This window comes from Rousettus aegyptiacus, unplaced genomic scaffold (assembly GCF_014176215.1).
Source record: "Rousettus aegyptiacus isolate mRouAeg1 unplaced genomic scaffold, mRouAeg1.p scaffold_m13_p_8, whole genome shotgun sequence".
NCBI classification, from domain to species: domain Eukaryota; kingdom Metazoa; phylum Chordata; class Mammalia; order Chiroptera; family Pteropodidae; genus Rousettus; species Rousettus aegyptiacus.
Window position 1 is genome coordinate 74625789 of NW_023416311.1, and position 22797 is coordinate 74648585.

The 22797-nt window shown below is 32.7% G+C and overlaps 1 protein-coding gene across 3 annotated transcripts in view; it reads right to left on the reverse strand.

The window, feature by feature from the left end:
* Positions 1 to 2578: 2578 nt before the first annotated feature.
* SREK1 (splicing regulatory glutamic acid and lysine rich protein 1) overlaps positions 2579 to 22797 on the reverse strand; it is a 39467-nt gene continuing 19248 nt past the window's right edge. For 2 of the 3 annotated variants that reach the window (XM_016158143.2, XM_036226217.1), the window contains 7 exons: positions 22148 to 22278; positions 21156 to 21270; positions 16245 to 16364; positions 15503 to 15883; positions 12018 to 12113; positions 8088 to 8232; positions 2579 to 7084 (listed from right to left, as the gene is read on the reverse strand). In XM_016158143.2, the coding sequence (XP_016013629.1) occupies positions 6935 to 7084; positions 8088 to 8232; positions 12018 to 12113; positions 15503 to 15883; positions 16245 to 16364; positions 21156 to 21270; positions 22148 to 22278 (1138 nt within the window). In that variant the 3' untranslated portion in view covers positions 2579 to 6934. The remainder of the gene's footprint in view (positions 7085 to 8087; positions 8233 to 12017; positions 12114 to 15502; positions 15884 to 16244; positions 16365 to 21155; positions 21271 to 22147; positions 22279 to 22797) is intronic. The other variant, XM_036226216.1, reaches the window with a different exon arrangement.

Consider the following 22797-nt stretch of genomic DNA (forward strand, 5'->3'; position numbering starts at 1 on the left):
ACAGAACACTTACAAAGATGTATTATTTGTGGGCTATAAAGCAAGTCTTAGAAATTCAAAAGGAATCTAATCATACAAACCATTTCCTAACCACAATGGAATTGTTAGAAAATGGTAACGAAGATCTTTGGAAATCCCCAAATATTTGGACACTAACACTCATTTAAAATAACCTGTGGATCTCACATCGTAGGGTATACAAATATCAAATTACAATGTTGTATACCTGAAACTAATATTGTATGCCAACAATATTTTAAAATAAATAAAATAGCCAATGGATCAAAGACAATGCTAAATAGGAAATTACAAAGTGTTTTGAACTGAATGAAAATGAAAACGTATCTAAAATTTGTTGGAATGCAGCTAAAGCAGTGCTCAGAAAATTTTACAGCACTAAAATGTTTATATTAGTAAAAAATTCTCAAGTCAATGACTTCAGGTCTCACTTTAAACTAGAAAAAAAGAGCAAACTAATCCCAAAGCACAAGAAATAATAAGAGCAGAAATCAGTAAAATCAAAAGTGGAAAAATAAAAAACACTTGAAAATAAAATCTGATTCAGAAGAAAGTCAGTAAAACTGATAAAACCTAGCTAGACTGATAAAAAGGAAAAAAGGAAAGGCATGTTAATATTAGAAATGAGAGAATATTACTATAGGTCATACCACATATTAAAAGATAAGGAAATATGAACAACTTTATGCTGATAAATTTGACAACTAAGGAAAAAATGGACAAATTCCTTTGAATACACACACCACCAAAGCTCACTAAAGAATAAATAACATAAATAACACTAAACCTACTTTTATTATTGAATTTATCGTATAAATAGAAAAATCAGGCTCAGGTTGGCTTTATTGGGGAATTCTATCTAACGTTCATGGAAGAAAGCCAGCCCAACCCTTACAGTAAAACCAGAAAATCACTACAAAATATAGACCAATTCAAAGGAATTTAAGTAGCAACATACATTGAAACGAATTTGGAAAAAGGCCTGAGGTTGAAAGACAGATTAGTAGGCTACAGAAATAGACTAAACAGAAAAAGGGACTTAATTCTAATATCATAGAGCAGATTGTTTCATGTAACTAAGAATCATGACTGATAAAAGGGTGTATCAAGCTTGGAAAGAGAAAATGCATAACTAAGGGACTTAGCAAATAGGATTGAGGGTGGGAGTCAAGACCAATTAATAGTGGCAATGAAGAACTAGAAAGGTGGCAGTTCTGGTGAAAAACAAACAGCAGAGGCATAGACATAAAATTGGAAATTGAATGGGTTGGGTTTTTGGTGTTTTGTTTTTTTGTTGTTGTTGAACAGGATAAATGTATAGTGCTAGCAAGATATTCAGTATTATAAAAGCTATTATTCAATGAGTGCTTTGTGTCAGGTGCTACACTGATTAGAAGGCAGTTAGAAATTTAAGACTGGAGGTGAGGAGAAAAGGAAATACAGAACTAAAGGTTGTCTGTGTAACGGATTCCATTACCGCCTCTGCTCTATCATCACACTGTAGCTATTACTACATTAAATAGACTACTACTAATAGCATACCTTTTTTTTGGGGGGGTGGGGATTCTTCGTTGTCTTTTTTCAAGAATTTTTTTCAAGAATTTGAGCCTAACTAACAATTGAAGAAAAGTAAGATTTCAAATGTTCCCTAGAAGAATACTTTTTAAAATACTTTATTTTCATTAAATGTTAGGATGTTAAGAAAATGATAAAAAATGTAAAAAAAACCCCACAAAACTAAATGTACTATAACTATACTTAAATAATTACTATTAGTAACCATTCATAACAAAAATAACATTAACAGCTATTTCGTTTTAGAAGTCTGTTGTCAAATACAGACAGCTACTACTTCAAATTGGCACTCCTGTGGAGGTCACACCTGGAGAAACCCAAACTCACTACTGGTGAGGGGTACAGTTAAAGGTCCGTCCCTCCTCTCCAACCTCCACCCCATCCCCACACATATAGTTTAACACATTTGAAAACCAAATGGCTCATGGCCTTTAACCACAGAAGGCAGCTAAAACAGCTGGTCTACCTACATACAGAAATCAATGCATACAGCTATATAGCTTCATCATCTCTGGACCAAGCCATCAATTCGAACAGAATTCAAGTTTACATATCTGATAGCAGATTTGTTTCTTAAAAGAAGCACTTCTAATAGGCTGTCTAATTTAAATGACCACCTTGATTGCACAGCTAATTTGCCAAATGGGGAGCTACAATTATGTTAAATGGAAGAAGGCATTCAAATTATTAAAAGACAAGCAGTGACAATTTTCATTGTACAAAAACCCTAGTATGAAGCTGATTTCTGAAAACAAAAGGGAGCTGCCAAGAGCAGCTATTACTAGAACACTACAAAATATTTAGTTAGGATGCAAAGCCTTTGACTAAAGTTATTGCCACAGAACATGGAGACCGACCAATATTCAAATAACTGTGGCTAGTAATTTTGAAAACCTGGAACAGCCTATTACTTTCAGTTACAAAAATAAGCTGTAAATATGCAAATGTCTCAGAAATAAGTAAAATTAACTACTCAAGGGGTGGCAAGATTTTAAAATTTTCATTTTATTAAAAATATATAACAACACAATAGCATCATCTTTACTAGTATCATCAGTCTAATGTAAGCATACACCACCCACTCATCTTTATGTTTACGTTTTAAACGCTTCCCTTATAATTTATAGCATTATGTAAAGAGCACTGTTATATTACTCTGAGAGTAATATCTAACAACCATCAACTACACTACCTATAAACTTACACAGTACACGAAAATGTAATCTTCTGTGGAAATTAGGGAACTTTGTAGATTGTTCCCCAATAATTTTCTGCCTACCAGTAACCTTAAACTGGTAGAACTCAACCTCAATTCTAATTCTTTCGGTATAATTTTCATGAATTTGAACTTAAGAGAGTTAAGAAATTATCAATCTAGCAAATAAAGGTTAATTAAGAATGGAGGAAACTATTATTCATTGCTATCCTGGAAATATAAACATTAGCTGTAAAATACATAGTTTCCCAGAAGTTGGCAATTTTCAAAATTAAAATGTTAGCTAGAATCAAGTAAATTTAAAAATCAGGCAACAGACTACAATTCTTTTAAAAACCATATATTAAGGAATGTTACATTAAGGAGAAATAATAATAAATTGCTAGAAACTATAAAAGTACCTTAAAATGGAATGGAAAAAAAAATCTAGTTACCAAATCTAATCTAATGGAATATGGCCCCAAAGTCATTAACAGATTTAGCTTTTATTTTTTAAATAATGTTATGTCTTTAGGCCGAATGACCAATAAAAATGTACTTAAGAAAAACATTCACCCACAAACCCAAGATTAAGTAGGGAAGTCATTTTATTTGGAGATTATTTTGTTACATTTATACTGGACTCCTGCTTCCAAAAATTTAGCCCTTTTAAGAGCACTAACTTTTGAAATTTGAAAACAATTGTTTTAAATCAATTAGTAACTAAACATGAGAAAATGCTAATTAGTGAAAATTTAAAATATGTTTATATTTCAACACATAAGGAACATAATTACTTTATTGAAATGGCTCTACTTCATAGCCTGCCCAAATTCAGATACTATCTTTTAGTGAAAACATAAATGACTCATTGAAATATTGTTATTCAATGCATCCCTTCAAAAGGATTCATTTTGATTGCTAATTCAACTCCTTAAGATTTAAATCAAATCATTATTTCTAATATTTTTTTAATTTTAAAAAGCCTATTACTCTACATTATAATCCTTAAATCTGAATACTAACTTCGGTTGAAAGATTTGAAACAAGGCGTTTTTTTTTTTAGGTTTTAAGATACTAACATACATACATATATATGTATATGTGTGTGTATATCTATACATATGTACATAAGAATGGGGGTCCTGAAAATGACTATCACAAGAAACTACTTTCTTGACAAAAATATTGAATCTAAATGCCAGTTTTTATTTTTACTTGAGCATGTCAAAATTTAAGCCTCGGACCCTTCTAAAGATAAACATACATAGCAAACATTGAACTTCTTGAAAAAAATTCTGTAATAGAAAATCACAAGCTGACTAGTGCTTGCAATTCTAAGTCAGATTAGATAGAAAATAATAACTAAAGAGACAGCAAAAATAAGGATGTATACTTGTTTTCTCAAATGAAACTGGCTATTTTATGAAGGTCCATCTTCCATTACCGGTTCAGTGTGCACTGCTAAAAACAAGAACAACAGGACCAATATAATTTGTCTGGAATGATGAAGAGAAATTACAATTTAAGAAAAGAGAGTGTACTCTCGGTATGATGAAATTAAAAAAGATAATTACAGAAGGTATCAAGAATAAAACGGGCATCTTCTTGGCCTTACCTCAAGTTTTTCTGACAACTACTACCTGGGATGAAAAAAAGGTCTTACAGAAAAAAAATTCCTTCAAAAAAAATAATAAACAAATGGAAACATGTCATTTTATAAGTGAACTAAAAGAAAATGCCTCTCTCATGCACACACCACCCCCCAATATTTCTAGACCCTAGAAAGCTTTGCTTCCATAGCCTGTTTAAGAAAATGATTTCAGCTTTCTCCAGATCTCTTGTACTTCTACCCATGGCCAACTTTTACAAAATAATGAATGTCTCTCATTATTTTAAAGCTGAATAAATATAATCAGCAAGAAAAATAATTAGCAGCAGGACTCAAATTATATATGTTAATTACAACATAAAAAACACTGAGTCCAGAGTACAAGAAAATAAACTGTTAAGTGACTGTTTTGTAGACACCACACAAACATGCACTCTTTCTGTCAAAACAATTACTATGGCAAAAAAAAAAACCAAAACAGGATAAAACTAAGATGCTGTTTTGAAATGCAAAAACAAGTACTTTCCTCTAAAATACTTAGCTTTATTAGAGAAATGGCACTAAAAATAACAAAGATTCAAACATTTGCTCTATTCTACTTACATATCATAAATAAGACAGCTATTGATGCAAGACACACACTCCTTCACGATCTTTCCCTATGCACCAAGCATTCTTTTATCAGAATAAGCTGTTTACCAGCCAACCGCATGTGGTTGAATGATTAAAATGACCATCTATACTTTACATAGTAAAGCATTTTCGAAAATTTTAATGTACAGTGACAAAAAAGGAAAAAAAATACCACAGTAATTCTGGACACATGAAGAGTAATTAAGCAGCTTCATAATCAAACCAGGCTTCATTACTTGTAATAAGGGCAATTCTTCCCATTCTCCACCCAATATTTAAGTTTCAATAGTATTAATATTAAAAGAAAACTCAAGTCGAAACCAAGTAACTGCTGTGCTACTCAGCTTTTTAAATCTATAAACAACTCTCCCCATGAGGTAAGGCAACTGAGTAATTTGATTGTATTAGACTGCATTAAAATAATTATACTTGATTTTTCAATAACATGCTAATTAAAAAGTATTTTTTGAAATATAACAATAATGAAGAGTTCTGAAACCGTGAGTTATGGTTTTGGGGGAAATTTTGTTGTCATTTTACTACCTGCATACTTTCTGCAAAAAGTGAACCAAAGAATGAAGAATGACTTGTATTTTAAACTAAACATATTCTTAAACATAAAACCACCTTATGTATTCTCCTTTAATTTCTGCACAACATCACTTTTAAGAATATGATTGAGAGGTAATAATTAAGGGGATCTAATGCAGACAACTAAAGGGTTTGCTTTGATTTAAGTAAATTAAGAACATGCTTCATTTTCAGTTATCACAGTATAAAACTGATGGTCCCAAAACTGTACTGTTGTTTTAAGCTCTAAAGTCATTCTCAAAAACAGGACTTCCCTCTCACATTAGGTGAACTAAGTAAGAAGCTCTTCTGACATATTACTTGCATCCTTCTTTATGGGAGTGAATGGAATATCCATCTAAATTCCCTATGAACTGAGAATGATTAGCACATATAAAATTCTAGAAAACAGTATACCACATTGTAGAAGGCACTAAAGCTTCAGCTTGTGCTCCCATAGCCCACTCTGAAAACCCAGTTTTTTTATAATGACATCTTTGCCACCTACAGCTGACAACACACACTGCAATATTATTCATAATAAGCTTGGAAATGTCAAGAAAGTTTAAAAAGAAGTGCTTATTTGTGGGGAAACCCAATAATTCTAAACACTGAATACTAATACGTTATTATTAGTATTCAACACAGTTGCTCTTCCTTTTGAAAGAACAGTAGTAGCATGCATCATCAGTTGTTTTTTAATCCACTTATTTAAGCAATTTTAATCTGTAAAACTACTTTAAAGAAAACTGCTGTCCTAAACAGTGAGAAAAAGAAAACACAATAGTGAGAATTTAACACAATCACTATAAATCTTGTGAAGTAAATGTTAAAACTTCTTACATATTTTGTACTTACAAGGATGGGTATATATTTGCACCAATTTCAAGCACATCATCAATCTGTATATATTGAAATTTTTTAAAAAAGTAAAACAATACAAAATTCAGTAACTAGCACTTTTCAAAAGAGCCTCCAATGCTTATCATCTCCAGTCTTTATGGATAGAACAAATTCGGATCTTTGATGTCCCATTTATTTGTAATGTTTCTTGGCAAACACTAACAAACCACATGACAAGTGTGTCAGCCACCATGGAAATGCACAGATTTTAGAGGATGAGTTTGGGTAACATCTGTTATTTTCGTGATGTCCATGCTTTATTTTCTTACTCAGTAACAAGATGGCCACAAAGTCACCTAACAACTAGAAAAGCTGTTAGCTCATATCTTTATGTTCAACTGGATTTCTTCACTGTTTAACATCTTGTTAAAAGAATTAAAAGCTTTGGATATCATTCCAGCGTGTGTTTAAAGGTGCATCTGTCGGTCCTATACTGCTTCTGTTTTGGTAGAGAGGTTTTCTTCATTTGGCTGACAATTCCCATTTTGCTGTACTTTGTTTTCCTCAGTCCTTGGTGCATCCTTGTCATCTACTTCTTTCCCCACACCTGATTCTGGTTCTTTATTGTGCTCCTTCTCCTACAATGAATATTAAGATATACATTTAGTTATTTTCTCAAGTTGCCTGTACTACATCTGCTTATGGCTAAAATATGTAACTTTATCTTTTGTGAATAAAACTGGATACTTTCTCCCACTACCTTGTCATATAAATAGGATAAGCAAACATTATCATTGTCTCTTGTACCCCTCATAAAAGATGGACACTGTTCAATAAATGTTGCTTACTGACTTCAAAAGTGGGATATACCTGCTGAAAGAGAAAAATAGCTCCCAAAATGCCAGGAGGGACTTTATAATCCAGATACTAAAGAAGCAAAAATAAGAGAATGTAGAAAAGGAAAGCACTATTCCTCTTAACAAAGACTGGTTAGGCACAGTCCAAATGCTGCCTTCAGCTTAAGAGAGAACTAAATGAGAACATGTGGAATACTGCCTGGCACTCAGTTAAGTGCTCTAGAGATATGTTATCAATGTTACTGACAAAGATGATAAACCTTTATTAGGTATGAGAGTAAATAGAACTGTAAAATTAAGGCGTTAGGAATCATATAAGTGATTTCCAAATACAACTAAACCAATATTAAGGGGAATTAACTTAATTCACAAACACTTAAAATATTTCATTAATTATTTTAATTCAACAAACCAAATTTCAGTATATATTATAAAACCAATAACAAAAGGACATCCTGTCAAATTTGCTGAAACAGTGAGGAAAATGGCATCAAGCAGAAATGTTAACTTAAAATCAAATACATGCTACATGCATAGGCTAAAAATTTTCTTACTGTATGCCTATGATTCTCTAAAGAATGTAACTGTTTAAATTTTAGCTAGCTCATATCTCATCCCTTCAAAATTTAAAAATTGTCAATTTAACACATATGAAAGAATACAAAAATGTATAAGACACTGTTGCCCTCCCTCAAGGAGCTTTTAGCCTAAAACTGCTTTTATGCAATAAAGAATCTCAATGATTAATTATTCAAACCCTAAACACTGAATGACTGTTGCTTACTTTAAGTGAAGTATTATTCTTCTCCAATTTTTCCTTCCCATCTCTGTCATTAGAATTCTTTCTCGTAGAGGTTGACCGTTCTCTATCTCTTCTTTCACTGATATGGTCCTTTTCTTTTTCTCTCTTTTTATCCTTCTTGTTTCTGCTATAAGAATATTGATAATATGTCTGTTATCTTCTAAGAAACTATGACTTGCTATATTGTTGACAAATATTCTAACACTAATGCATTGTAAATAAGCATATCAGTAACCTGATTTGATGAAGTAACATAAATGGGACGTATAACTCCACCTACTCTACCCACAACACAACTAATTTTTTAAAGATACACAAGTCATTTTTGCCAAGGCCATGTATGTTCACATAAAACACAATTTGGCACTATAAATTAGTTTTGAAACATTTAAGATTTATTTATCCACTGTAATTAGGATAAAATAAAACCAAATATAATTTTTTTAACCCATTTCTTTGAAGCAAAAAGTGAATAAGCAGAAAGGAATTAAAGAATCAGATGTAGTTCCCAGGTATGGCTGAAAAATTACCAGCAAAATTAGAACTTCAAGAAACTCTTGTGCCATGTGTTCTCTTCATTCGCCATTACACAGAAGTCCCACCACTACATCAAACTAAAAAGTTTCTGCTCAGCAAAAGAAATCGTCAATGAGGTCAAGAGATAACCATCTGAATGGGAAAATCTATTTGCAAGCAATGCCTCTGATAAGGGCCTACCATCTAAAATATACAAAGAACTCATACGACTCAGTAACAACAACAAAACAAACAATCCAATCAAAAAATGGGCAAAGAGGATATGGAGAAAAAGGAACCCTCATACATTGCTGGTGGGACTGCAAATTAGAGCAGCCACTATGGAAAACAGTATGGAGGTTCCTCAAAAAACTAAAAATTGATGATCTACCATATGATCCAGCAATCCCACTCTTGGGTATTTACCCCAAAGACTTGAAAACCCATATTCAAAAAGATATCTGCACATCGATGTTAACAGCAGCATTATTCACAGTGGCCAGGAAGTGAAAGCAACCAAAGTGTCCTACAATAAATGATTGGCTAAAGAAGCTGTGGTACATATATACAATGGACTATTACTTGGCCATAAGAAGAGATGAAATACTGTTATTTGCAACAACGTGGAGATAATCATGCTAAGCGAAATAACCCTGACAGAAAAGGTTGAAAATCACATGGTATCACTTATATGTGGAATATAAACCTAAAAGCAATAAATGAACAGGATAAACAAAAACTCATGGACATGGACTATAGACTAGTGGTTTCCAGAGGGTGAGGGGGAGAGGGGAGGTAGACAGGTAAAGGGGGTCAAACATGTGGTGACAGAAAGAAATCTAACTATGGGAGGTGAACACAAAATGTAAATATGTGTATGCCTTATTGTTAAGAGTGTACAGATACAACTTATTGGATTTCGTTAACCAATGTCACCATAAAAAAATAATTAAAAAAGCAACAACAAACAACAAGTAAGTCCCACCAATTCGAAAGCAAAAGTTAATTAGAAGATGGAATGAACAAATCCCATTTACAAAAATAAAATAGCCTTAAAATGAGAGGGGGTAAAAAAACAAGGTGTTTCACATCAGAAGCATAACAAATAGCTTCTACTCTAAAGAGTTAACCCTAATATGGAATTTTAAACTTTCTTCTCTTAATTATGGAAGTTGAAAGATAAACACAAAGACTGGTGGAACATATAAAGACACTGAGGAAACAAATGCAAGTTTATATGAAAATTTAGTATAACAAAGGTGGCATCTCAAATCACTTGGGAAAAGATGATCTTTTATAAATAAAAGATTTGGAGATAACTTGGTTGTCATTTGCTGATAAAATTGAATCCGTATCTCATGCCACCCAAATAAATAAATAAAAATGGACTGGAGACCTAAATTTTTTAAATGAAATAATACAGTACTAGAAGAAAACAGTGGCAAATTTCTTTTATAACATGAGTGAAGCGAAGATATTTTAACTTGTATAATGCTGAAAGGAATATAAAATGTCACAACTACTTTAGAAAATGGTTGGCAGTTTCTCAAATGATAAAAAGAGAGTTACTATATGACTCGGCAATTACCACTCCTAGGTATATACCCGAGAGAAATGAAAACGTGTCCAAACAAAACTTGTACATGAATGTTCATAGCAGCATTATTCATAATATCCAAAAAATGGAATACTAAACCTCCATCAACTAATGAATAAAACAAAGTTTTATCCACGCAATGGAATATCATTTGCCTATAAGGAATGAAGCACCTATTCATGCTATGACATGTATGAACCATGACAACATTATATTCAGTCAAAGAAGCCAGATATAAAAGACCACACATATTACATGAGGCAAATCCAGAGAGACAGTAAGTAGATTAGCGGCTATAGGGAGCTAAGGGGAGCAACTGCTAATGGGTATGCAGCACTTGCTTTGAAATGACAAAAAATGTTCTGGAATTAAGTAGCAGTGACTGTTACATAACACTGTGAACATACAAAACACCAGTGAACTTTACATTTAAAAGGGTGAATTTTATGATACGTGAATTCTCATTTAAAATAACTTGGGGTAAAGGTGGGACCACACACACACACACACACACAATGTATATATTGTATTTTGTCTTACGCAAAAAAGAGAAATTCGAATATAGGTATCTGCTTAATTTTTGCAAAAAGAATGATAGGATGAATAAACGGGTGATAAGTTACACAGAGTGGAGAAGGAGCAAAGGAAAAAGAATACAGGAGGGAGCTACTTGGTGAATATGTATCTTTTTGTCTTAGTTGAGTTCACAACTGAGAAAAGTTTTGACTTTCCTAAGCAAAGGTATTTTTTTTTTTTTATTCTTTAACAAAGTTATGGCCACCTCTGTAGTATCCTATGCCTTATTCTCACCTAAAAATAACCTACAAGCAAATAAACAAAAGACCCCTTCTGGGAAACATACTCCTTACATTCTGCCAGAGCTTTTTATAAATGTCTCTCTTCTCTACCTAGAAAACCACAAAAACCAATAGAAAAACTATGACTTATCAGTAAAGCAGTAGTATGAAAAAAAAATACACAGAAATCAATACTTTCTTATGAACAAACCAACCTCCTATTAATGAAAGAAAAGATCTCATTTATAAGAGCAACAAAAAAGTAAATAACATCTAGGAATAAATTTAGAAAGTACATAAAATATGTATGAAACAAACACTGGAAAACACTAAAAATTGCCTAAAAGAAAGATATACCATGTTCCTGGATGAAGTCACTATCATAAATCTTTTATATTGATTAATAAAACTACTCACCAATTTTCTCTAATAAATGCAACGCAACTATAATAAAAATTACTAGATTTTATTTCTATAACCTAGACACTTATTCTTACATTCGAATGGAAAAATAAACATGCAATAGTCAGGAAAGCTCAAAAAAGAACAATGGGGAATGTAGGGGAAAACAGGTCTTACTAGATATTAAGAAATACTATACAATCTGATTAACTAAAAGCATGGGGGACTGGTACATGAACCCTCAGTCAAACCAATCCAGCCCAGAAATAGATCCAGAAATAGACTCCAACACAGAAAATTTAGTATAAGACAAAGGCAACATCAAACTAATGCTAGAAAAATTGAGTTTTTAATAAAGGTTATTAAACAAGAGAAGCATAGTCAAAAAACCTAATAAAGTCATTACCTATGGGGACAGAGCAGATGGGAACATGGGTAGAAGTTAAGATCTATCACTGTAACTTTTTAATACTGTTTTGATTTCTGAACCATGCAATGTATTACATAGTACTCATTCTAAATATAGTTTAAAAAGTAGACTGAAAAATCTATGTTTTCCCCTGCTTTCTCCTTAGTTTCAGCACATGCTTTTAGACCTACCTCCTAGGGGATGGAGACCTCGAAGATTTCCTTTTTATGGTTTTTGATGTTCTTGGGGATCTGGAAGAACTCCTGCTCCTCCTCCTACGCCTTTCCCTGAAAGTCAAGATGTGTCATTTTAAAAAAGTGACCTAATTAAAGGGCAATTCAAATACAAAAAAAAAAAAAAAAAAGCAGGATTCTTGGTGCTCTCAAAGTAAATAGTATGCTTTAGAGGCCACTTTAAACTCATGTCTTTTAGAGCACACTCTATTACCTAATTTTAGTGCAAGTCAAATTATGAACCACAGATTCTTACAGACTGATGAAAAGATCTCTTAAGATTTCATATTAGAAACAGTAGAAAATCTCCATTTAAACCTGAACTGAACAATAATTTCCTGAGTAGAAAAAAATATTAATAGATGTTTCAGATTCTCAAATTAAATACGCTCTTCATTAGCATCTAAAACACACTTTTTTGCTCATCAGATGCTTTGTCATGCATCTAGCTCCTTGCTGCCCCACTGTAGATTACTTTGTAACAAGGTAACACTCTTTTCAAGAACTGAAAGCTAAGTTAGTTGGCTTGCAAAATGCGAACTTTGTAAAGTATTTACAAGATCTCTAAAAAAGTATTTACATTAAGTCATCTTATAAAGAAATTGTTTTGCCCTTCGATCTCTGACCATTTCATTACTGTTGTTCGACTCAATTAAAATTGAGTGCACAAGTTGCTTAGATATAAGTAAAATATTTAAAACCTAAGATTTAAATATGAGGTAAAAAATAATTACTAGATTAAGTATTTATTATTAAAAACTACTTTTCTTAACATATTAGCAAATATGCATACTCTAAATTACTTCATTCATAAGGGTGGTCGATTTTGGAACAATGAATTTCAAGATGACCATAATTCGGGCAATGAGGTATGAGAATGTATGTATTAAATGATTAATATAAATACAATAATCTGTCTCATAAGGAGCTTTGATAATTAGCGACCACAGAGCTGGAAGAATTAAAAGTCTTTTAGGATTCAAGTTCTTACTACCTCAGTAAGTTGATACTAGACTGATGAAACATTTTGTCCATGTTTTTTATAAAATAAAAAGCTAAATAATGCTCAAATGTGGTATATATATGGTAGATGTAGATATTAAGACCAAAAAGGCTCAAATACTTGGAGAACACAAATAAGACAATTCCAACTGTACCCAAGGTTCTCCCCTCCATTACCCAATTTTTTTTCCAGAATACTCCAATATTATACTTCCTAGGGAAATCAGATAATATTCCATTCAATAAATGCTATTTTATAACAGCTCAGCATAAGAACCTGAAATACTTTTTCATAGGAGGAGAAAGTCAGTGTAACTCACCCCTTAAATTTATACAAAATGGCTCCACTTTCATCAGTGTAACTCTTTATTCAGGAAGCACTATGTAGAGGCAGACATCTAATAACTACAAGTTGATTATAATGAGAGCTGAAGCTGAACAGATAGCAATCTAGAATATTAATTATTTGAGAAAGCAGTGGCCAGCTATAGTATGAAGAACTAGAGTGGTTAGAATTAAATTTAAATTCCACACCTTACCAGCTGCACAACTGCGGTCCTGTTATTTTTAATTTGAATCTGTTTTTCTGACTGGAAAATGGAGATAATTCAAGTTTTACAGTGTTGTTTTAAGGATTTAGAATAATACCAATGAAGTACCAAACATAGTGTCTAGCACATAGTTAAGTACTCAAAAAATATTCTCTCCTTACCTTTCTTGGACTCATCTTTATTGACACTAACTTTTATGCACTGAAATTTTTTTGAATATGAAAATTTTCTTTAAGAATGTAGATTAGGAGACAATGTTGGAAATAAAATTAAGTACCCTTTTTCTGAACAGTTAAAATGTTTTCCATTTAGTAAACAAATAAGAGCACTTTGGAAAGCAGAAAAATGCTAAAAGTTGAGAAATTATAACTCTTCACCAAACTCTTCTGAAACCATGAAACATTCCAAACTGCTGAATCTTTCAGAAACTAATGTTAGCATTTATTCTCCATGCCTTGGAAATTATTTAAAAATACATTTAGGAATGAATGTGAATGTGTAAACTTTCTTAAATATCGAGACTTTAAATCATGAAAAAAATTAAACATTTTAGAGCCATCAAAAAAAGTAAATTCAACTGAATTTAAAAGGAATCAAAATATTATTTGGTGTTATGAAGAGCAATGTTTAAACAATCATATAAACACAAAACAACGTGTGACAATCAACAAATTACTGTGCAGTATATGTGCAATCGCAAGACTGAACTGAAACCCACAGTAAGTGAGATTAAATTAATTCTTCAGTTTTTGATTCAATGTGCTAAACTATGGCAGTGATCTGTTTATTTTAAGCCCCACTTAACATATAGAGTTGCTTTCAACTTTAAACTTCTGAAGCAATTTTTTAAAGCAGGTAGCAAGTACTGGTTAGGGAATTCTCAAACTTAATCTCTAAAAAGAGAGAGTTACTTACACTTCTGATATTAAAGAGCAGATGGAACATTTCTTCTAAGTTTGTTTCCTCATATTTTAAAACCATGATAATAATAGGCCACAAGCTCATTGTGAGGACTAAATAAGGTTAGTCATGAAAAACTGCTGAGACAGAAATCTGGCGTATAGTAAAAGCACTCAATAAGTGCTGCAATTATTTGTGTTGCATTAAGAATAAGCTATTAAAACAAAGATTAAAAATCTATATATAATCATGTCTTGGAAATTATTTTCTATGAAAAAATTATGTTTTCAATATCTTTAAAACATGCTAAGATATATGTTTAGTATTTTTAACATATGGTTTAACACAAGTAGGCACTTCCATTTACTTATAGTCACGGTATCATCTGGAGTAATGGTTTATATAATCTTGAATCAATGAACGTCTCCATTTTGCACTGTTACTATAGCAAACTGCTGCCACCTCGTGGTAGTGTACCTATTAATAAATTTAGGGAACAGTCCTTAAAAAACACCAAAACCTTAAAATTGACAGATTTAAACAAAAATTTAAATGTCATGCACTCAACAAAATAGTACAGATGACAAAAGGTATAAACTGCAACCTTAGAAGTTTTGCATATAAGAACTTACCACACCATTCCGAAGAAATACAGAAGCCTAACAGGTCAATTCTTATATATTAAAAAAAACAACTTGCCCCCTGCCACCATCCCACCTTCTAAGAAAATTAACAGCAGTAGTTATTTAGTTAAATAGTTAAAACTTTTTAAATAATTTTGCTTAATGCCATCTCATGTTCTCCATAGGTTCAATACTGTGGCGAGCACTCTGTTGAGAGAAATGTGTACTCTGCAATTAGAGGGAAAAGTTCTAATATTATTGTACTGATTCCACTTGGATAGAATAATCTTTTCCTCTCAGTTAAAATTCATGCTTTCATCATTTGTCATCAATAAACCCTTTGGTATAAATTTTAAGCATATCAAACCTGCTGGAACTACGAGATCTTCTTGATGCATTGTAACTTCTGGGTGGTGTTCTGGATTTTTTATCCTTCTTTCTTTTCTCATCTATATCTTTGGATCTGTCCTTTTCTCGTTCCTTTTCTTTATCCTGTTCCTTTTCCTTCTCTTTGTCTCTTTCCTTTTCATGGTCTTTTTCCCGCTCTCTTTCTCTGTCCTTGTCCTTGTCTTTTTCACGGTCCTTTTCCCGTTCTTTCTCCCGGTCTTTATCTTTGTTTTTACCCCGTTCCTTTTCTTTTTCACGTTCCTTTTCTCTGTCTCTCTCTTTTTCCCTTTCCTTTTCTCTATCTTTTTCTTTCGCTCTTTCCTTTTCTTTGATTTTTTCTCGAGTGTCTTTTCGCTTGTCCCTTTAAAAACAAAAATAAATTCACAACTGAAATAATTCCACTCCCAAAAAGGACCTCTCTCAATAATTATCAACACAAAACAATTTTTAGCAGCTATGAGACATTACCTATAAGTTTTTAAATAACTCAGTTGGATATGAAGCTGCTAAAAGAAACAATTACCAGGCCAAGTTAAGTAAAATAGTCTGCAAATCTCATGAGTCATAATGGTTATCAGATTCAAATCAATGGAAACCAATAATAATCATTACTAAGACAATCGAAATTAAAAGTTTAATTTTTCATTAAAAACATAAACCACAACCGATTTTTAATAAATGAGGCCATTGAAAAAATTATCCTTATTTTTCCAAAAACTCACCGTGAATGTGAACGACTCCTTGATTTCCGTCTGTCCCTTGATTTAGAGCGTTTTTTATGTGGGCTCTTAGATCTACGTCTATCTTTTTGTCTTGAGCGTGATCTATTATGGGATCTACTCCTAAAGAAAAATACATTGTTAGAATGTCGAACCTTTCTTAGAACTTCAATTTTTAAAAATTTAGGATGTCTTTCAAACAAGAGAATTTAAAAACCTATCCTAAAGGTAAATACATTTTAAAACTATTATGTAATGCTTCAGTTAGATCATCTGAAATAAACTTATTTACTGGAAACTTTACCAGATAAGGTCATTGTCCAGAACACAAAAATAAAAAAAAGAAAAAAAATTAAGTTATTTTCTATGCCAGATTTAAGCTGATATTTTCAGGTGTGACTTTCTTTTGCTAATTTTCTTTTTCCCTTTTTCATCCCAGAATGTCTCACAAAACAATGTATCTTTGTGAAGACAGAAGGCAAAATATGCTAGCTCTGTGAATTGCTGCTTCTTCTCAAGTGAATCTCTTTTGCTAATTATAATATGCCTCAATTAGTATAGAGTTTCTCCCCCATGGTCCAAATTTTCATACCATAAATTGTCTTTAACTCTTGGCTTTCATGTAATACGATTGTTTGCAGTTACCTTATCTTGACAGGGAGTAGAGGTTATACGGTTCACAATAGTCTCTATAAATGGCTATGTGCTATATATTAAGGATAATATATAGTCAGCATAGTATTAATGATAGTACTAGTGAAAAATAAATATTATTATTCATGAGTTAAAGCTAGATATATAATCAAATGTTGGATGTGCAAGGTGTTGATTTTATAACTGTATAAACATAGTTATTAAAAGAAAACTGTATTATTGGAATTCCTGCAGGGAAAATAATTTATTCCAAATGTGAAATTCTCCAGGCTCCTTTTTCCCACTGAAATAATTACTTATAATTTTTTTTCCCCGTAATAAAGTATCCAAGGAACAATGTGTTAAAATATACCAAAATTGAATGCACACAACTTTAATAACAAAGTGATGGGACTCACCAGCTTCGGAGTCAGACAATCTGGCCCTGACACTCAGCTCTGCCACACATTAGCTGTTGAGAAATCTAGCTAGTCGCTTAATCTCTCTAAACCTGAGTTTCGTCATTTATAAAGTGGAGTGAGAATCATATCTACATCTCTGAAAGCTGTGATGAGGATTAAATCAGATGACGTACGAAAACTGATGGCCTAGCAGTCTCTGGCACAGAGTAAATGCTTAAAACTATTAATTCCCAATATCATCACTATCATCAACAATTAACAGAAAATAAAACTTTAAATTATTTATTTCAAGGAGGTCAAATGAACTTCCACAAATATGCTTTATTAAAACTCATCTTGATAGTCATGTTTTCATAAATTAAAACAAATCTTTATAAAAGAAATACACATAGTTAAATGCTTGTGGTATGCTATGAAATCAAAAACACCTTCAGATAATACTCAATACTGAAATCTTGTTTTTTAAACACATTTTTATTAGTCAAAATGTTTTCTAAAAGCTAATTTTCAACTGAACCACTCTATTACATGCCTTTAAAATTATACATTTATCATCATACCACATTTTTCACATAGGATAATTCAGTTTGTTGGAATATTTATCACTAATAACTTAAGAACTACAAGGATCGAGTAGTAGGTGTTAAGGCAAAAATGCAAAACCCAATGCATTTTTAGTCCATTTGCAGACATCCATATAAGTGTAATGTTTTAAAGGGCCTTTGTTTCTATGTACTTAAATAAAAAGCCTTAGGATTTCTGTGCTAGTTAACCTTGCTAAAAATATAAATAATAATTTTTACTCAAACAGTGCTTTGCAACCTTAATTAAACAAAGAAATTCCTTTTAAAAATTTAAGCATAGCCCTAACAAATAAAAGTAATAAACCACTGATCACTTGGCTTCCCACCTTTCCGTGTGGTCCTCAGAGTTTGAAAGTTACTGCCCAAGAATGATTATTGTATTTTAGTTTTCACATTAAATATTTTCATATCTGTCACTCACTAGTCGCCTGCAAGTTTTTCTGATCAGGAATGCTAAAAGTTTCAAATCAAGAGCAAATCTAATCCAACCAAAGATAAAGATTTGAGTTATTATTGTTAGCAGTTCTCATTTTAGCATAATGTGCAAAACTGCATTTATAAAATTGTGAATAAAGGGCAACTTACCACCATGTTGCATCAAAGTTCATTTGTAAGTCAGGTGTTTCCCATTAAAATATTATAAAATGTCTTACAGATCCTGCACTGGTCTGGAAAAGTTACTTAACTTTTAAACACAGTAATTATAGTACTACCTGCTTTTTCTAACACTTCCCTATGAAAAAAACGCATAAATATTTGAAAACAAAAAAGATCACAGTGACAAGAAACCCATTCCTCCTTCCTAACATAGAAGGGGAAGAAACAGGGAAGGGAGGAGTGAGCTTTAGAAGCACCTGAGGACAGTGAGAAGGTATTAAGAGGGTGGACCTTTAAGAGCAAAGGCTCCTGGAACCCACATTCCTGCTAAGTCTAGCAGGTCAGAACCAGAGTTGAGGATATTAAATCCCACCAGCAGAGGAAAATAAGGCAAGAAATATCTGCCATCTCCCTCCCCTACTGGGGTGTGGGAAGTTCCTTCTATGTCAAGATCCTTGAGTCCAATGTTTTTTGGGTAAGGGTTTTTTTCCTCTTTAAATAGAACTCATCCTCTTACATGTTTAAGAACTCACAAAAAGCTACATGTGTTTCTATAAATCATGGATAAAAATAGTGTGTGTTTACAAAAAAATGTGTGTAAAAGTATGTATGTATGTGGATATATATGTACACTGTGTACATATGCAGGTGTGTGTGTGTGTGTATCTGATCATTGAACAATAAAAAAGTTGGGGTGCTGACCTCCGTAGAGTCAAATATCTTATCTTGACTCCTTAAAAACTTCATCCCTCAATATCCCCAGGACCACCAGCCTGCCTCCTGCCCCAAGGATACCAAAATCTGCAAATGCTCCAGTCCTTTACATAAAAAGGCATAGAACAATGCACATAGTTGGCCTTTCATATTCATGGATTACCAACTGTGGACTGACTACTGTCTTCGATCGGAGGTTGGTTGAATCCACAGATTTTAAGCCCATTAATATGGAGAGCTGACTATACATATTTACTGAAAAAAATTCACTTGTAAGTGGACTCTCACAGTTCAGACCTATGCTGTTCAAGGGTCAATTGTATGCATGCCAAGAATAAGTAATTTATATTGTTACATAGTTAGACCTACATGAAAGCACTCTCATGAATAACTTCATTTTAGACTAAATTATCCTCACCACCCCACTAACCTTTGGAGGGTGAAAATATCCAGATATACTTAAAATGATAACAGCAAAAACCTTAAAGAGGATAAAGATAAACTATTTGCCACAACAGATAAAGCTTCCCAGAGATAATCAAAGAAACAATGATGTCAATCAAGTTTTGCTTTATCCTAGCCTCGGAAAACCACTGAGGGATTAGATTTGGAGCATGGTTCCTGTAATCAACACAAAATGAGGTTCAGGTCATTGGTCTACTTTTCCCCCCTCAGAAAAGTGGCTACTCTTCAGCTCAATTCTGTATTTCATTGATGTCCTTTACATTTGCCACATCCTGTCAACCTAAGAAAATATTCCCAATCTAGCATCAATGCTTCTATATCACTTTCCTTCTCCAATTCTGGCTTCTGCTGCACCGTCTCATTCCTTGTACATCAAATAACTTCGTTCACTTGGATCTGAATGAACTTGCTTGCTTATTCTAAGGCCTTGGATGAAAGAACAGATGGCAAAACTATACCCCAAAACAGATTTTGCATACTAAGAATAATAAAGAAGTGTAATACACCAGTAAATAGCAAGAAGTATTTAGTATTACTAGAGTCAAAAAAATATTATCATATTTTCCCATCTCACCATTTCAATCTCATTAAGCATCACAGAAAAACAGGCTAAACTGAGCTTAATAATGAAGTTCAACATACAGCATATTGGCTCCCTCCCCTTAAACCCTCCCTTCTCTAAATTCTCCCACACCACACACATACGAATACACATACACTTTTCTCTATCTCTTCTCTTTAAACATAGTATGTGTATACATTTTCACATTTCAGTAACAGCCCCCTTCACGTTAAAGACAAGAATAAAACTTAACTAACACTTTAGACATGATTCTAAGGGCACTTCCAATCAAGATATTGTAAATTTACATTCTGAGATTCCCTTTGTACCACACACAACAGGATTTAAAAAGAAAATTAAAACAACAGAGCTATGCTCAAAAATAAGACAAACAGAACAGACACAGAGTTTAAGCACAATACGATAGTTGGAGCTAAAGCTCTAAGTTACTCCTGTGTTTCAGGCCCCAAAGTGGGTGTAGGAGGCTTTTATCACAGAGAGTACCGAGGACCTAAACCGCTCCATTTGACTCATGGCACTAGTGATAAGTAATACTTGAAACCAGCCCTTGAGTGGACTGAGGGGTAGACGAAAGCTGCAACTTCACATTATTTTCAGCATCACCATACATGTGGTTCCCTATTCCCAACATGAAAAGTTTCTGCCAGTTCTTAACAAAAACTAGTTTACTGTTAGAAAAGTTAGATACAGAGCATCTCAAGATAGAAAACCAATTCGAAAACTGAAAATTGAAACAAAATTATATATTAGATAAAAATTTATTCTTAAGTATATACAATTAAAGCAAAATTTAATGGTAACTATACTTCCTGGTGAATTCTACTGAAATTTCTAAATTTGAATATTTAGACAAAAACTCAGAAATCTTAACTTTTAAGTACAAAAGCAAAAAAAATTAAATGACAGAAATTCTCACCTGTGTTTTGATTGTGATCTTTTCCTTCTAGAATGGGATTTTGAGCTAGACCTGGATTTTGAACGAGTATGGGAACGAGATCGACCGCCTTTTCTTTCATTGCTCTTTCCAGACTCTGGGAGGAAAAAACCACTTTGCAGTGTAAGCTCAGAACAATTAAAGATCCCAGTTAATAATTAGGCACAAGTGGAATGTACCACATATAGTGCAAGGGGCCTACTCTCTGTACATCCTCCTCCTGTGCAATTATCCTTCAGAAACATCCAAGAAAGTCATTGCATAAACTCGTTGAGTGCAGCCACCCTGCAGCAGTACATATAAACCAGATGATTATAAACAGCTGTTCGTAATATTTAGTTGCTGCCATAATGTACGATCATAACATGTCTGTAATTCCTAGGACAGTGATTTTAAATCCTTTCTCCGTTTATTTTGCTAGAATTGAAGCTTAAATTCTGAGTGCTAATTTAGATAATTTGCTCAAATGTAAACCATCTAGACATTTTTAGATTGGATTTTAAAATTTAAGTTAATAACACAGAAGTTTGAAAAGGTAGGTGGTTCCATTATCTTCCTAAAATAAAGCGTTATTTTTCCTAAATCATGGGCTTTTTATTTTTAAAAGTAAAACTTGGAAGAGGCGTGAATCTGCTTAACCATAACATTTTAAATATATTTATTCTTCTTTTTAGCCTCACAATAACATTTATACTTTGCTTTAAGCAAATCAGTTCTGAGCACTATTTTGCTCTTAAAATATAAAACACTGATTAGCTTAGGCTAATGTGCCTCAATTCAGTATCATAGGAAAAGACAGTTTTGTCAAGTAGTTTGTTAACCTTTAACACTAGTAAGTCACTTACTCATTCTTGAGTTTCACTCTTCTTGTTTATAAAATGAAGGGACTGAACAAGATAATTTCTAAAATTCCTTCCAGTTCTAAGACTCTATGATCTTAAACTATGACCTGTATAACAACACTATGGCCTTACCTGGTTCAATAGCTGCTGAGATAAATGACTGAGCCTCTCGTACTCGCTTCATTACTTCTTCTAACTCCTTAGCTGCAGCCTGAGGTGTCATCTCAGGGGGTTTTACTATTGCATTGTTGGAGTGATTTATTCTAAATTAAAAACATTAGCATATCACAAATATACACCTTATTTTACAAAACATTAAACAAATGTTTACATGCTAAACGTATTTAAAAATCGACATCTCGAAGACACATTAACATATCTTAATACAAATTAACCAAAACAGACTCAAAATCAAGATTAATCTCATTCCCACCTGCCATCACCTCTTGCTAACAGAGCCAAAAGCAAGAAAAAAGGAAAAACTGAATCCTAGTTGACTTAACAACCTGAATAGACCAGAACAAGTGCTTTTCCACACACTTCAAAATTATAATTAAAATGTTGACAATATTAAAATGAATCATTTCTATTCTTAGATTATAAGATTTTGTTGATAATCTCTGCACCCTGAGAGAGGAGGAAGGAGAAGCTGCATATCATATACACCATTTTAATCAACTCTAGACCATGGCCGAGTCAGACACAGCTGTGAATGTGGGAGGCATCTGATAAAACTTCCCCTACTAGGTATAAGTGGTTTCTCTGACACACATAAATGAATT